This window comes from Echinococcus granulosus (genome assembly GCF_000524195.1).
Source record: "Echinococcus granulosus chromosome Unknown EG_S00145, whole genome shotgun sequence".
Taxonomy (NCBI): domain Eukaryota; kingdom Metazoa; phylum Platyhelminthes; class Cestoda; order Cyclophyllidea; family Taeniidae; genus Echinococcus; species Echinococcus granulosus.
The window spans coordinates 79,585-94,623 of NW_020170525.1; the positions used below are offsets into that span (position 1 = coordinate 79,585).

A 15,039-nucleotide genomic window follows, 5' to 3' on the forward strand; every position below is an offset into this window, starting at 1 on the left:
AAACCCAATGACTTAGTCTAAGATGTGTACATTGGGCGTCACATTGATCACAAATCACTTTCGTCATCATAAAAATCCAAAAAGTTAATAGACTGTTCTTTGGTTACCACACCATTTGGTGTGAAATTGTACTTTGAGTAGGTGCCTTCCGATGCAAGGACTAAAAGAATAAGACAGAAATACATTGGCTACTTAATTTGGGGAAAAAGTAGAAGAATAAGGGCGATGTTTTTCATCGCTCTTGATCTCACCAATCAAGGTATCTGGATTGGATGGACTAAATGCACAGATGACTTTGAATTTGGTATTCAATGAGAAGCGTACATGACTGAAGGTGGAGAAGAAGTATCGCGGTAATAGGCTAGCCGATCTAGAGGCAGGAGAGAAAAAAGTTCGAAATTAATGTTACGTGAAATATCCATCAAAATCCCTGTGTAAAACTTTAACTCATCACATTACACAAGAACACAATAATCCCCAAACAAAAGGATTTGCAGAGCTTGCAACCGTGTTGTTACTTATCAAGGATACTTAAGCTTTATGGAAACTTACGAAGACAAAAAGAGCGATTCACTGGATGTGGCTGACACCATCCATGCTTTTGTGGTAAGTTCAACGATACCACAGAAGGGGAAGGTTATCTGTTATGCGTCAAACTGCATCGTGCTTAATCTTCAAATTCAGTGAAAAATAGGGCGAATCCACCGAACAATGTGGGAAAAGTGGCGCAAAAGAGCAGAACCATAAAGATGGTCAGCAGAATGCCTAAGAGAAGACTCAATGCTAAAATTATGCATGACAAAGAATAACAGAATGGAAATGTACCTCTAACGTAGATAGATTTGAAAAAGTATCACGAAGAATCCAGGCAGGCAATTTGGAATCATCAAAATAGGTAGTTGGAAGGAGCGACTAGGAAGACGTTAAAAAATATTTTCCAGTGCCATTGAAATCAAATTGAAACTTGCAATTCTGATGAAATGCTATTCTGGAGCTAAAATGTGCTGAACCCAAGGGAAGAAAATAACGTATGAGCCAACTCGACTTCCATATAGCACATTATTAATGTCGAGGTCAAATTTCCTCTAAATATAATAAAATACGCGACACAAGGTTACCGACACAGAGAAGCTGTGCATCCAAACAATCGTCTAAATGAATTGTTAAATGACTCCTTAGTCCACCTCATTGTCATATTCTCAATGGGTGATCATACCACTAAATGGAAGCTGCTTAAAGATAGACTTCTTAAAAGTCCCCGGGGGTCACGTGGACTTGACATTCAGAATAAATTGTTCGGAATCCAATTAGACAAGGAAGAGAGCCTCAGATCAAAGGAGACTCCTCATGAATCCAACCGACGAATTCAATGGCGCAAATAACTCGACTCAGGGTTTGTAAGGATAATTTAAATTCCAGTCTAGGACATAAGGAGCATAATCAGCGGCATTTTTAGAATGAACTCCACTAAAGCGAAAACCACAAAGCATATCATTTGCAAAAAAACGCTGCGGGAAATGAGAGATGCAAGCTTTCAAAGGAAAAGATTGAAGCTATCTCGATTTTAAATGTCATATGATTTCAGGCTTAAACAATCATGCATATGGAGTGCGTACGGTATGTAGTAGAAGTTTCAAATCAAATTTAACCATACAAATTTCTCAGAATTTTATTGTTCACATCTTGAGACCATTAAAAAAAGACAAATTTAGCAATTCTTGAATTTGCAAAGTAACAACCAAGTAAATCACTCCGACAATCTAACATCCAATGAACAGATGAGATAAAGCCAATTACCATGAGTTAGACTCAGTTCATAACAAAAAAATCTTACGCGAAACAATCACAAGTAACAGGCACACACAAACATTTGTGCCCGGTGTCTGTATGACGTTTTTCCCATTTAAAAGTAAGTTATCCTAAAGTAGATATCGTGGGTTCATTAGGGTGCAACATTTCTTTCCTAGAGGCCAAAAAAATCGGCAAATCTTAGGCCGAAATTTTGCTAATATGCTAGGAAGTATACAATTATTATTCTGATAGAATAACTAGACAACCGTAAGAAACTTATAAGGCGCAATATCCACTCTCTTGGTTTTCCCCGATTTTCAAGCATGAAGAACACCACAGTCGCACATGAGCATGCGCAGCAAATGGGAGTTCGTGCACTGGAGACCCTACTGACAGAAGGTAATGGACTTATAAGGCGCTCGCTAGGATACAATAGAGTTAAATTAAGGTAGACGAAGGGATAATTAGCAATAAAGGACCAAAAAATATTCATTTTAGAAGTCTTGTTAGACCGTTAGGTCTCAAACATACAGTAAACATTTGAGAAACGACCACAATTAAGTTCATTACCAGTAATCGGTTACGGTTGTTAAATTGATAGCATTTCCCGTAGAGAAAACGAAGAAGAACAGAGACTATAAAATACCAGTCATTCCATCCCGAAGACTCCAAGTCTTAATCACATAGTCTTAATGACATACCATTTAAACATAAATGGTGTAGGATTGTGCTTCCAAAGTGATGAACTAATTCCCTTGGCAATTTGCAGAAGTAGAGAACTCATATAACAACGTATCAAGTCTTGGGCGACTGACAAATAGAAATGCTCATAAAAAAACGAAAAACTACTAAGCCTCAGCAACCAGGTGAGACAGTAAGTTAAAAGCAGATTTATCACTTTAGTCAATCAGCATATTAGGCCTCGACAACAATATGCTTGCTCCTGACTACCTACTCAACGGCTTAGCCACTAGTAGGGGTTATGAATTTCAGAATCAACAGGCTAGAAGAAATTGGATAATTGTTTGATCTATATTTCGGAAGACCCCATTTTACTCCTTAAGAAATAAAACATTTACACGCCACTCATTCAAGGGCTACGCCACCATCAATAAGGCGCAGAGTATACATCGGAAACCACTGATTTCATGTATAAAACGCTTTTGCTTACTGCATCCTAAAATCAGCAGTCGATAGACCGTTCGCACTAATTTGTTGGATTCAATGCTCACAATTAATAGAATAATTCCACCAGCGGAAAGGTCGCAAAGATATCAAGCGAATTTGACGATTGCAGTTTGGGAGCGTAATGGGAGATTAAACAACATTAAGGCTTCAGAGAAAGCTGAAAGAACTCACCGGCCAGCCTGAGCCGCTTGACGTGTAAAATCCTGACCCAGGGGCGGACGCCTCGAGCTGGCCGCACCACTTCCGCCACCACCACCGACACCGCCAGCGGACCAGGACGTCCCCTTCTCAAGAGGGTCGAGGAAGAAGATGTGAAGGGTACCATGATCGCTGGCGACGGCCAGACGACGTGTAGTGAAGGCGGTGGCATGGTCGAAGGCTATACAGGTGATAAATGCGGCGTTTGAGCCCCGACGCAGCTCGTAGAGGAGGTCACAGGAACGGGTGTCGAAGACGCGGACGAGGGTACCACGCTGAGAAGCAGTGGCCAGTTGTTCTCCATCCGCGCTCATCGTCAGTGCTACCAGTTGATTTTGATGAGCCGACACATGATGTGGTGGTGGCGCCGTCGTTGTTGATGCAGTCAGTGGTGATGTAACTAGTGTCACCATACCCACACGCCGACCGGGGAAAGCGATAATGGGATTCTCGGGATTCTGACAGACGTGACAGAGACCTTGGGGATTTGACGCTGTCTCCGCCTGGTAGAGAAGCTCTGGACATGAACCGAAGGTGTAGATCTTTACTGCGTTCACGAAAACCACAACGATTCTGGATTTGAACGGAGTCATCAGTAAGGTAATGTCACAATTTCAAAGGAAACTAAGCTCTTAATTGCTGAAAAACATAGAAATTACAGTTAGCATATCTGCACTTAAAACTGGCCACTGAATGTGCAATCTTCGACGAAAATCAAATAGGGAAATAGAAGTGTACTCAACAAGAGACTTTGCCCTTTCACCGATTGGGTTTCAAGCAGGAGTTCAGAGAAATTAAAAAATGTGGGGAAAACCAATCAATGCGCATCTACTTTCCAGCACCTTAATGTGTTTATTAAATAAAAGTCAATGAATGATATGCCACAGCCATATAACTCACAGATCTTTGCGAAGTCTAACGGCACGAACATCACTTCCATAGGTGAGTTCAAGAGTAACTTTTTGTTCAACACCATCCCACACCCAGGCGGTGTTGTTGGGTATCATTGACTGACGTCCCCCGCCAAGAAGACCGAGAAAGCTGCTGCGGAGAAGCATTTCAACAAAACCAACCCCAGAGCCCTCACAAGTGTTGAATTCTAGAGGGGTTAATGAAAAATTGGAAGCATTGAAGAATGCCCAGCGAAGGTGACACGATACTGAGAGTAAAGTGATGAGCATTCATCAGTCCTGAAAGTTGAATGCGCGTAAACTTACCACAATTTTCAAGCTGTTTTAGTGGGTCGGTATTATATATTCGAAAGCCATTTTGCAAGCCGACTGAAAAACATCCTAGAGAGAGCTCACATGAGTATAAGTAACTAACCATAGTCCTGATTGAAGCCTATGAATGTTATTGAACTATTTCCGCTTTCACAGGGTAGAACGCGAATAGACATTGGTCGCACACTGAAATACAACACCTCAACGCTTTAAATGAACGCGCTATACTTATAGTCTGGAAAACAGTAAAAGTGCTGAAGATAACTAAGCTTTGTAATTCAAAGAAAAAGATGTTTAGAACTTGTCCGTATTTTACAAATTAAAGCGGGGTAAAATGAATTGAAAGATATTTCTATTTGAAATACTGCCTGGGTTTTCCTTGAATCCTGACAGGTTTGTGTGATAAGACGCTAATACGTTGTTTGTTTGTCTAATTTCCAGCTTTGATGTAGAACCACTTTTGACTTGGCTACTATATTATACCAGGTGGGCTGGTCTTCAGGCCATGCCAGTAACCCAAATAACTTCTGGAAGTCTCGAGGCGCTACAAGACTGGCATCAAAATCACTAAATTCAAAAAAGCTTCTTCAGTACTGTGATTAGGCCAAAAAATTGTAACCTTTGTTGTTCTGTTTGCATTTTTCTCATAATCGCACACACGGCACTTCGCTAAGACAATGCTTTCTGCTTCAAATTTGGTTCTGGCTCCCATATTTGCACCAAAACTCTTAAAATATTATCACCGATCCAAAAATAGATAATCTCCGACGCTGAAATCTTAGCGCAAAAAAATAGACATTAGCATTGTGAAGCCAGACGCATCGGTCTCCGATTTCCTATTCCTTACGTTCTTAGACAAGCCCGGTTGATTCGCTTTGGACATCTTTATTAAAGGTGACAAGATGGTGAGGGAAAATACAGTGTTCAAGAAGGAGAGGAGCTGTAGTCACTAGGTACGGGGGAAGACAATCTGACCACGAGATTCCAATTTTCTGCTTGCCTCCTCACTGAAAGGTCTATTAAAACAACATAAGTATTGCATCATTATCTTACAGAGAAAGTCATTTTCTCCCCTTTTTTAGTTACCAAAGCAATCATAGTAAGTATTTCAGCACACTAAGACGCAACTGATTCCTGCAAGTCTGTCTTCCACCCAAAACCAACTGTAGAAGCATTCACTCCCCCCCTTCACCAACACATCACTTACGCATCGCCAGAAACCAATGTCTAGTTCTATATTTCTGCAGGAGTTGAGTTGCACTGCTAACTACCTTGACTGAAATAATCTGTGTACCATTTTTAGGTAACCGGATAAATTAACGTAGAAAAATATAAACCATTGCGCTCACGTCAAAGGGAATTTCATATCCACTGTACTTGTGCACAACATCCATTCGCTTCAAAACGACCACCTCGTATTAGTAAGATACTTTTTTCGTAAAAAAATCAAGTTCAAAATGAATATAAGACATGAAGTTTTAACTGAATACCCTTGGAGTATGATGCACTAATCACAGTCTGGCTTGCTACCCTGTGGGCGTTTGTTTTTTTTTTCTGTAAGGCAAAAGAAGAGATCATAATATGTGATATATCAGAGCGAGATTGAACCTAACCTTCCACTTACCCAACCCAGTAACTAGATTATCCAGCTGTACAACCCTCTTCTCCATATCGCTCACATTCTCCAATATTTTATCAAGCATTTCCAAATGCTTAGCTAACACTAAACCTAAAATGAAAGGAAAATGAGGTCAGGTTTCTATTCAGATGATACGTCTTACCTTCGGTTCATCACTAAAATTGCTACGTGAGTGAATTTAAATGGCGAAGACCGTTCTGAATCATGTTAATCATAAGGTCCAAGTAAGGTGAAAATACTTGCATTGCTCATTGACTGGGATCATCTTTTCCTTGAAAGATTTAGTAGCCTCTGCAATCTTCATATACTTATTGTAAGCTGCTGTGTTGAGATCATTAAGGTGAGATATCCTATCGGCATTTACTACAAAAAAGCATGGAAAAAGAAACGTCGTGTTGAACTAATATTGCAGTAGGTTAACCACTGATAAATAGGGCTGTCTTAGAAGGTAGTGTCGATTATATCAAGGAATTATTGAACCTGTAAAATGTTGGAAAGAGTAGTGATGAGAAAGCAAACAACTTTAACCATGACGGTGACTTCGCAATTGTGTAATGCATCACTCTAGGTAAATTTAAGGCATCTTAAGGTATTTCGGAATCTCGATTACTAGTGATAAGTATACAGAATAAATTTAGTGAACTGCAGCATCGTAAGTTTTTGCCAGCTTTCAATGGATAGGTCTTTACGGGTTAGACAACCAACGAAGTGGACCGTATGGGTTCATGGTAAATTGGTGTTTTTGTCCAACTCAGAATGTAAGCCCAAGTGTCCATTTTGGTTAAAGTATAACAGAAAGAGGTGTAATTTGATCAAAGCAGAGATGATTTTAAATACATCAAGAAAAGGGTACAAAAGTGCTTGCCGGAAAGTGCCCTTTGAATGTAGTCAGAGAGAGCCGCGGTGGCCCTATTAGAGGCACTGAACACACATTCACGATCCCCTGCACCCATCTCCGGTTTGGTCATTTCCATGAACCCAAAAAACCTGAAATTGAATGCTACAAGAGCAAATAATCTCATCCGGTAGAAGGAAAACTATTGCATTTGACATTGATGGTAAAAAAGTTTAACCGCGCATCGTAAGATCGGCAATTTGCCACTTCCTGATGCCTCACTGAGTTATTCTACATATTTGATTTTAGATTAAAAAGCTGCCATTGTTATGCCATAAATAGGGGCCAGTATAAAACAGCATTTTTTGGAAATAGGTTGAGAACTCGCATAAAGTGGTAGAAGAATCTGAAGCTTTCGAATGGATAAAAGATTGATCAGCAATCGTAATAAAACCGGGTAAAGATTATGTGCCACGGTCATCGGTGCATGTTGAGCAGCAAGAGAATTAGACAGCCTTCTTTCATCCACCTTGACGGATTAATTGCAGATTATCCGAAATTACGTTCAAACGGTTTTAGCTAATAGCCCTCTGGTTCAGATGAGTAAGAAAGTCTTGAGAAGGTGAGGTAGGTAACGTCAGGTGTTACCCGAACCACCAGCTATGAATATTTTCCGTGAAAACCCAATTTCAAACTGTTTCGAATCCCACTACGAAACTTCATTTCAACAACTTTACCAAATGCACTTAATTAACAGGATTCCTTTGAGTGTTAGTACAGCCTGTATAAACAACTCAACAGCTTGTAGTGCTAGTTTTTTTCAGTAAGCTGACCGTTTTTAAAGTAAAACGGCTCAGTTACGCATGATTGCAAAAACACATTTACTTCAACTTCCGTTGTTTTGATGCTATGCAAAGTAAATGACACATTTGCAAGGGTTGAGCTACTAGAACCACAAACCCCAACTAACAAGCTGCACACGATATTAAGATGGCTTTTTAGGGCATGATTTCGTATTCTTGAACGGTATATTTGAATTATCTACGGCTTTACGAAAAGAATTCAAAAAATATCTATAGCTTAGAGTTTGAGTGACAATGCACATTTACGATGCGACAGAAATCGTGAAGGCCGAAATTTCATTGCAACTGGAGCGGAATGTAGCATCCTTAAGGACACAACAAAGTAAAAAAAAAAACGGAAAAGTACTTTTACAGGTTTCTTCACAAAGTAATTTGTACAAAGAGATGGTTTGGAAAGTAGGAGGGGTCTATTTAGGTTCGTGCGATGAGGCCTCGGTGGTGGCGGTGCTTGGCGTAGATTCGACCCAAGGTTGTGCCTCTCCATCCTCCCGCGGTTTGCCTCCTTCCACTTCCTCCGTCTCTGTGTTCTCACTTTCCGCCGCCATTGCCTGTTGGCTAAGCCTTGTCAAAGCTGCAGTTATTAGGGAATCGGATTGGCCGGGATTAACCTTTTCGTATTCTTCCTAAAATATGAACAGCCAAACAGGGGTTCGATTATCAATGTGTATTAAGGGTAAAACGTCTATTTACTGAACAAACGGTCCGATTAACGTCAATTACTCCGTTTAATTCGCTATATTTCCTAAAAACGCAAAAGACGCCACTACGTCTAGCTTTTAAGTGTTAGCGCTACGAAAATCAAAATTTCTTTTTCTCGTACTTTATTCTCAAAACTCTAGGAACATTCACGTCTAATGTTCCCGTTGCCCCTCTCCTCACTGGACAAAATCTCGTAGGAATGCACTATAGGTGTTAAAACTTCCCCTATCCATGAGGTCAATCGTGAAGGAAAATGAACCAGATGCGGAACCCTTCGTGTGCTTCGAGGGCATACGTAGTATAGCGTACCCTAAACTAAAGCAGTAGATGCTTTTACTCCAAATTCTTTACCTTCTTGAGGCTTTTGGTTGGAAACTCAACCAGCTAGCGACGAGCACTAACCTCAGCAGCCGTTTCTTTCAAGCATTTTTTTTCATAACTTCATTATGGAGAACTTCTGAACAAACATGCAACACTTAACCTCTCTTTGGATAAATTGTAATAATAAAATACTCTATTTTCGAAACGAGTTCAGGGTATGCCTTACAACCAAAAAGGGAGGATACTGCCAATTTTATAGCACCCATTCATAGAAACCTTAATAGTGGGTACATTTAACGCAGAACATAACGATCAATGGGGAGATCTCATGAAAGTTTTGCAACCAATATACATCAGGAATGTTTACCGTGAAAAAAGGTTTAAGCTTTATAAGGTTATACATTCGTTAAGCCTAAAAAATGACTTCCTATATACTTCATTCATAAAATCATCCTAGTAGACATGCAGATCAACAGTGAATCTGAAAGGGAATAAGCACTACATTTGATCAAAATTTGACCTAGAAGAACAGAAAACGTAGCCGGTAGTACGAACACCTCGCAAGCAAATTTCTAACGAATGAATGGGAACGGGATTACTAATACGCATTTAATATGTGAATCATGAGGGCACATCCTGAATAGGCTTAAATAGGATCAGAATGAGGTGACCGTTAATGCTTTACTCAGACACTTTTGAAGAATTTTCTAACCAAGATAAAGTAGAACAGGCCTTTCTGTAGGTGCTTTAGCAACTTCCAAATGGCTGACTGAAATAACTTCATACTTTAAGGACATTGACGAGTGACTCAGCTTTGTTCAGCTGCTTTTTCAAGGTAAAGAGACTGCTTTGAACCCCATCCAGATCTGTCGAAGATTCTTGAAGGACTGCATTAAGTTCTATAAAAAGCGGGAGAACATTGATAAAGCAACGACAAAAGTCTTAAACATTCAGCCCTTAAGCAAAATATCATAACTGTCTCAAAAACAAACTTGGTGAGATCGAAAATGACCTCAGATATTCATGACTATAAATATTAATTCCATAGACATGCAATGCAAAGACTGTTTTAAATAGCAAATGAATTCGCAATGCTCCGATCCCAGTAGACAAGCAAAGCGCTTCTAGCACATTGTTTCGGAACAAGAAATCGTTACATTCAAGGTGTCAATCTACTGAAAAACTGGTTTGAATACAAGTGGATGCATCAAGCGATCCATTTTTGTTCGGTAAACAAAAGCATTTAGACGCAGAGAACCACTACATGCACGACTTCAAAGTTGTCTTCATCTAATGCAATGATTCGGTAACTTTTTAGTTCTTCAACCATAAAGGCAGCCAGAAACAGCCGAGACAACTAGATACATTTACTGTTAATTGCCTGAATGATATTAACACCGTCGCCGCGATTGAGACAGCAGGACAGGCCGATATGATAAGCTCCCACACGAGGTAAATTGAAGGGTCAAATGTGTGGAAGAAACAAGATACATATCTGAACCAACCTTGAGCAGTTTTCATGTACTCCAGGATGCACGAAACCTGCACCTGCGTTTCGGATTCCAAGGCCGCGAGGCGATCCATCTGATTGATGGCTCCCAGGTGCTTATTCTGTTCCAAAAGCTGCCGCATGCATGCCATAAGGCGTTTCCCTGATGCACTTTCGAAAAGAGTAAGAGGAAAACGGCAACCCAAGATGAGGCCGTCACACCCTTAACACCCGAAAAAGCTCATGCAAATCTCATTTAGGAAGGAACTTATGGCATTCTCTAACAACTTATTTGGCTGTAGGAGGCTTCGTAAGGAGAAGTTAGCGCTAAAAACAAACTTAAAAGTAAACGATTTGGAAAGTATAAAATGGTCAAATCAACGATGATCGAGTTAAAGCCTTCATTATGCTCCTGAAGGCGGCAAACGAAATCGTGGTCGAAGGTGGTCGATCATCGTTTGATAATTAGATGGTATGAGATAATGGTTAACAAGGAGGGATTGCATGGCTTAAAAGTCATAACTAGGGTAAAGGTGTCGTTTCAGCATCATTTGGTCAAGCCATTTACCCTCTGTTGCTTTTAGACTAAATCTCATTTATAAAACCTAACGGTGATAGAACACCGACCGCGTCGAATTCTAACGTCAATACCCAAGCAAATTTGAAGCTACACACTCAACTTTGTTAAATTTTATGGACACAGGTTGAAACTTTCATGAGGTTCGTTTTAAGGACCAAAGTTGCTTGCCTGAACAGAAAAAAACACTTTTTTGGGGAGAATGAGTTATCCAAGCAGGAAGATATTTTGATGAGCACTGTGGTAGTGTTAAGACCCCTTCTTCAAGCTTTCAAGTGAGCCACGACGTATATCAGTGTGCACCGAAGAAATTTCAAAAATTATTCCGGATATACAAACCATAAAGTTGCTTCAAAAAGGCGCGTAATGAGAACGCGATCTCGCCTAAGTATTTGGTGGTGAAATCACAGGTGAATGAAAGACTACTACGATGCCTTTCATGTGTCTCCAGAAAAAAAAATTTGAAATTGCATTTTGCGTTGAGACGCTCAAGTTGGTATTACTATCTAATTAGAACGAATAAAATTCGTCTACCAACAAATTCACGGTAAAACAGAACATTAGCAGTCGATTAGTGAGCATGAAGAAAAATCACAATTAATACGCGGGAGGAAAGGGAAAAATACCTGTCAGGAGTAAACTTCCAAGCAATGAGATCATCATAACTCTGTTGGAGACGCATTTTACCCGACTGTGCGGCTTCGCAAGCCTTCTGATACACGAAATCAATGGCAGGGTCGAGAACATTTAGTCGATGGATTAGTTCTTTGACTTGCACGGATCCTACCGCCTCCCCATAATCATCGGCAGGATCATCCGCGCCATCGTAATCAAACTCAGAACCAGATGATTTTCGGCGCAGTTTGCTGGGCTGTAAAAGTGGCAGCAAATACAAATACGTGTGGATCAAAAGAAAAAAAACCTTATTTCCCTATCAGCAGAGGATAATAACCTACCAAGACCGACAAGACATGAGCCAACCGAACGTTACTAACAATGAAACGTCGAATCACATCTGTCTCTCTCCTAGACAAGTCCTCTTCCTGCGCCTTTTGTTTCTCAACTAAAGCACCGAATAAGCAGTCAAAGATTGGAACCGTACAAAGTCCAGATACCAAAACTTATCTTGGATGAGAGGGCTTAGATTTTGCAATCCAAATTAGCAAAACGAAAATGGTTTAAAAACATACTTAGCCTCTCATTCTCTTCTTCAATCTTTTTGAGTTTCAATTCCAACTGCTTGATGGTAATAGTTTGTTCTTCGGCCCTAGGAATAATTCAAGGAAAAGAAGGTGCTTACAAAAGCTCCATGCTAGCAAGTGAGTTTTTTGGCTGCGCTGAGGCTTCATTTGCCGTCATAGTTTGAGGTAAACGAAGATATTGCCCCAATTACTTCAACCGATATGCTAGTGATGTCTAAATGCTCAAGAATACTAATGATATGTAGGAAAAAAGGGACACATCATTGCTTAGAACTCGCCTGCTGTAACTTAGGGAAGGTAAAAAACTAACCGTAGCGACACACCTAACTCAGAGCTTTTGGTTTCAAAACACACAAGACCTCGGCTTTTTACTTGCCAATTTCGAACACCAAAGTCCAACATCCACCAATGACCTTGCAGCATAAGCATCTTAGCAATATTAAAACCTGAAAGTAGAAATCATCCATTGAAGCTGCAAAAAGGCTCATTTAGTCTGCGACGATTATTTTAGCGCTAATGTTGTAATACTTATACTGTTTGGATTGGCCTTTCAGGGAGGAGGCAAGCAGGAAATTCGAACCTGGTAACTGGATCGCCCTCTCCCTTACCTAGTGACTGCGGCTCCCCTCCTTCTTGAATATTGTATTTTCCCTATACATCTTGTCGTCTTTAATAAAGATGTCCAAAGCAAACCAACCGGGCTTGTCTAGGAACGCTAGGAACCGGGACGCGGAGACCGAGGAGTCTCGCTCCACAATATAGTCATCAAAATGCTTTTTTGTAGAAGCACTAGAGCAAAGCGTTGCAAAAGTAATTTCGCCGAAAGTGGAAGACTCAATAATTGAGATAAGTTGCAATATAGGGATATAAACAATACGAAAGTATGATTTTATAAAACTTATAAAATTCGAAAGGCTGCTATTAACAACAAACCTGCAACTAGCCAAATGTTGCGCACATTTAATGTTGTACCGAGTATTAATCTTCATCCAAACTTAGGCAAGTGATGGTTTGCTCAAGTTGGAGTTATAAAGGAGTGAATTTTACAACTTAGGGAAGGGAGACAAACTTCAGTTCCCTTCGGGCATTGTTAACGGCTGATTATCCATATTCACAGACCCAGTAAAGATGTGGCATTCTTAGCTACTCGTCTTAATAATAGTAGTTGAAATCAACATAGACAAGCACCCAAGCAGACAAATCCCCATTATGACTTGCAAATATCAAATTGAAACCTCCAAATTGATAAGGCAGTCAAGACTGACTCTATGAAATGATTGGTTAGTCATTTGTTTTGGAGCCAACAAGCATACACAGTGGCCGTTTATGAATATATGATACACTGTTTCAATAATAGGCCACGAAAATTTAGTTCTGCGTGGGACAAATGGTGTAGGTTTTGCAACTGCTCCGTCATATTCCTGAGGTTAGATTTAACAATCTTAAAGCTTTTAAAAATTCGGTTTGTAACTGGACAGTAACTTAATATTTCTTTATCATCAAAGCATCAGTGTTTTGACTTTATGAATTTTTTCGCCTGCCCTCTTAGATAAACAATTTCGGTTGTTTCAACATTTGAATTAAGAGTTCAATTTGCCTACTACATCCATTTTGAACATACCTGTCTGGGTGGAAAACCTCTTTGCTTTGGGCGGGACATAGGATATTTCGTCAGTGGCGCGATATTTGGGTACGCCGGAGGTGTTGGTGTTCTCGTTGGTCTGCTGCTGGGATTCTTATTTTTAGAAGTCATTCGGCTTCGCAGTTGTTTTTCGTATCACTTTCTTTGTTGCACCCTTTTGCCGTACCATTTTAATTCGTGATTGTCTCACTTTGGTTTTTGAGCCAATTTTTACTTCTTTTGACATTTTCTATTGTAGATTATGGTAATATTCTGAATTATGGCTGCTGATAACGTGACTAGAAGGTATTTATATAAGTGCGCTAATCCTTTTAGACTCCAAATCGAACTAATGGAGCTAATGGTGGTTATTTCTTACTTGACTGATCCATTGCTTTAGACCTCGGAAGAGTCCGGGGTTTCAGGGTTTCCCGAGAATGATAACATCATGAAGTGGTTAGCTACAATCCATGGACCGGAAAAAACTGTATTTCTTCACTCGATTTAACCTAATATTTGGCCATTGTGCGGTCTTGTATTACAGTCTGGTGTTTTAGGTATACGAAGGGGAAGTTTACAAACTCTCCTTGGAGTTCGGAAGCTCGTATCCCTATAAGCCTCCAGTCGTCCGTTTTATATCACGCTGCTTTCATCCAAACGTCGACGCTATTGGCAATATCTGTTTGGACATCCTGAGAGAGGAGTGGTCAGCCCTCTACACTGTGAAGAGTATTCTTCTGTCGATTCGAAGTCTCCTCGGTGGTAAGTTCTTTCGTTCCTAGTGCTTCATCTATCAAATTGAGTGGTTTTAGCTGTTGATTTCATTTGAGTATCTTTTATTATACTGATTCCCTATCCCTATTTGTGACTCTAAAGCTTTACTCTCATCGTCCTACAGTTGTTAGTGTTTGGAGTAATTAACTTATGCAATGAGGTTTTGGGTGCCAATTCGGGCATTTTTTGTTCGTTGGTTCTTTTTTAAATATGGTGAGTCGTTCATTTCTTGTGATATTGTCCAGCGTACATTTAGAACTTCAAGGATGACACATTGTTGGGTACTAAGGTCTGGGTTTATGGTATCACGGAGTGAATACTACGCCAAACCAGACCCTTCTGTTCAGCCTATCTGGTAAAAGTTAAAGAAAGCGTCAAATCAGGGATCGGGTCGCTTTCACTGATGAAGTATAACCGTGCCACTTGCTTTCCTTATCCTGACAATTTGCAATATCTGCTATTTTTCTCAGTTCTACTGCACCGCTTTCTTTGTGTCCTTTTTCACACAGAGCCAAATAACAGGAGTCCGATGAACAACCTAGCAGCAGCGCTCTGGTCAGATCCAGAGAAGTTTCGAAAGGCTCTAATCGAGTACCAATCTGGTAACCTCGAGCATTAA

The 15,039-nt window shown here is 40.1% G+C and overlaps 3 protein-coding genes across 3 annotated transcripts; 1 reads left to right on the forward strand and 2 right to left on the reverse strand. All coding sequences in view use genetic code 11, as the record gives it.

Annotated features, from left to right (window-relative positions):
* Window positions 1-47: 47 nt before the first annotated feature.
* EGR_09371 (WD repeat domain phosphoinositide-interacting protein) lies at window positions 48-4,576 on the reverse strand (the record flags this gene model as incomplete). Its single annotated transcript, XM_024498620.1, has 6 exons — window positions 48-160; window positions 252-370; window positions 3,151-3,750; window positions 4,078-4,276; window positions 4,395-4,457; window positions 4,504-4,576. 6 exons carry the CDS (start codon window positions 4,574-4,576, stop codon window positions 48-50), a joined length of 1,167 nt encoding a protein of 388 aa, XP_024346959.1.
* A 3,568-nt stretch (window positions 4,577-8,144) lies between these two features.
* Window positions 8,145-12,182, reverse strand: EGR_09372 (Pre-mRNA-splicing regulator female-lethal(2)D; the record flags this gene model as incomplete). Its single annotated transcript, XM_024498621.1, has 7 exons — window positions 8,145-8,360; window positions 9,544-9,656; window positions 10,263-10,417; window positions 11,450-11,694; window positions 11,780-11,886; window positions 12,014-12,090; window positions 12,124-12,182. The coding sequence occupies 7 exons, from the start codon at window positions 12,180-12,182 to the stop codon at window positions 8,145-8,147; spliced, it is 972 nt and encodes a 323-aa protein (XP_024346960.1).
* A 1,744-nt stretch (window positions 12,183-13,926) lies between these two features.
* On the forward strand, window positions 13,927-15,039 carry EGR_09373 (Ubiquitin-conjugating enzyme E2 C; the record flags this gene model as incomplete). Its single annotated transcript, XM_024498622.1, has 4 exons — window positions 13,927-13,941; window positions 14,047-14,133; window positions 14,204-14,408; window positions 14,930-15,039. 4 exons carry the CDS (start codon window positions 13,927-13,929, stop codon window positions 15,037-15,039), a joined length of 417 nt encoding a protein of 138 aa, XP_024346961.1.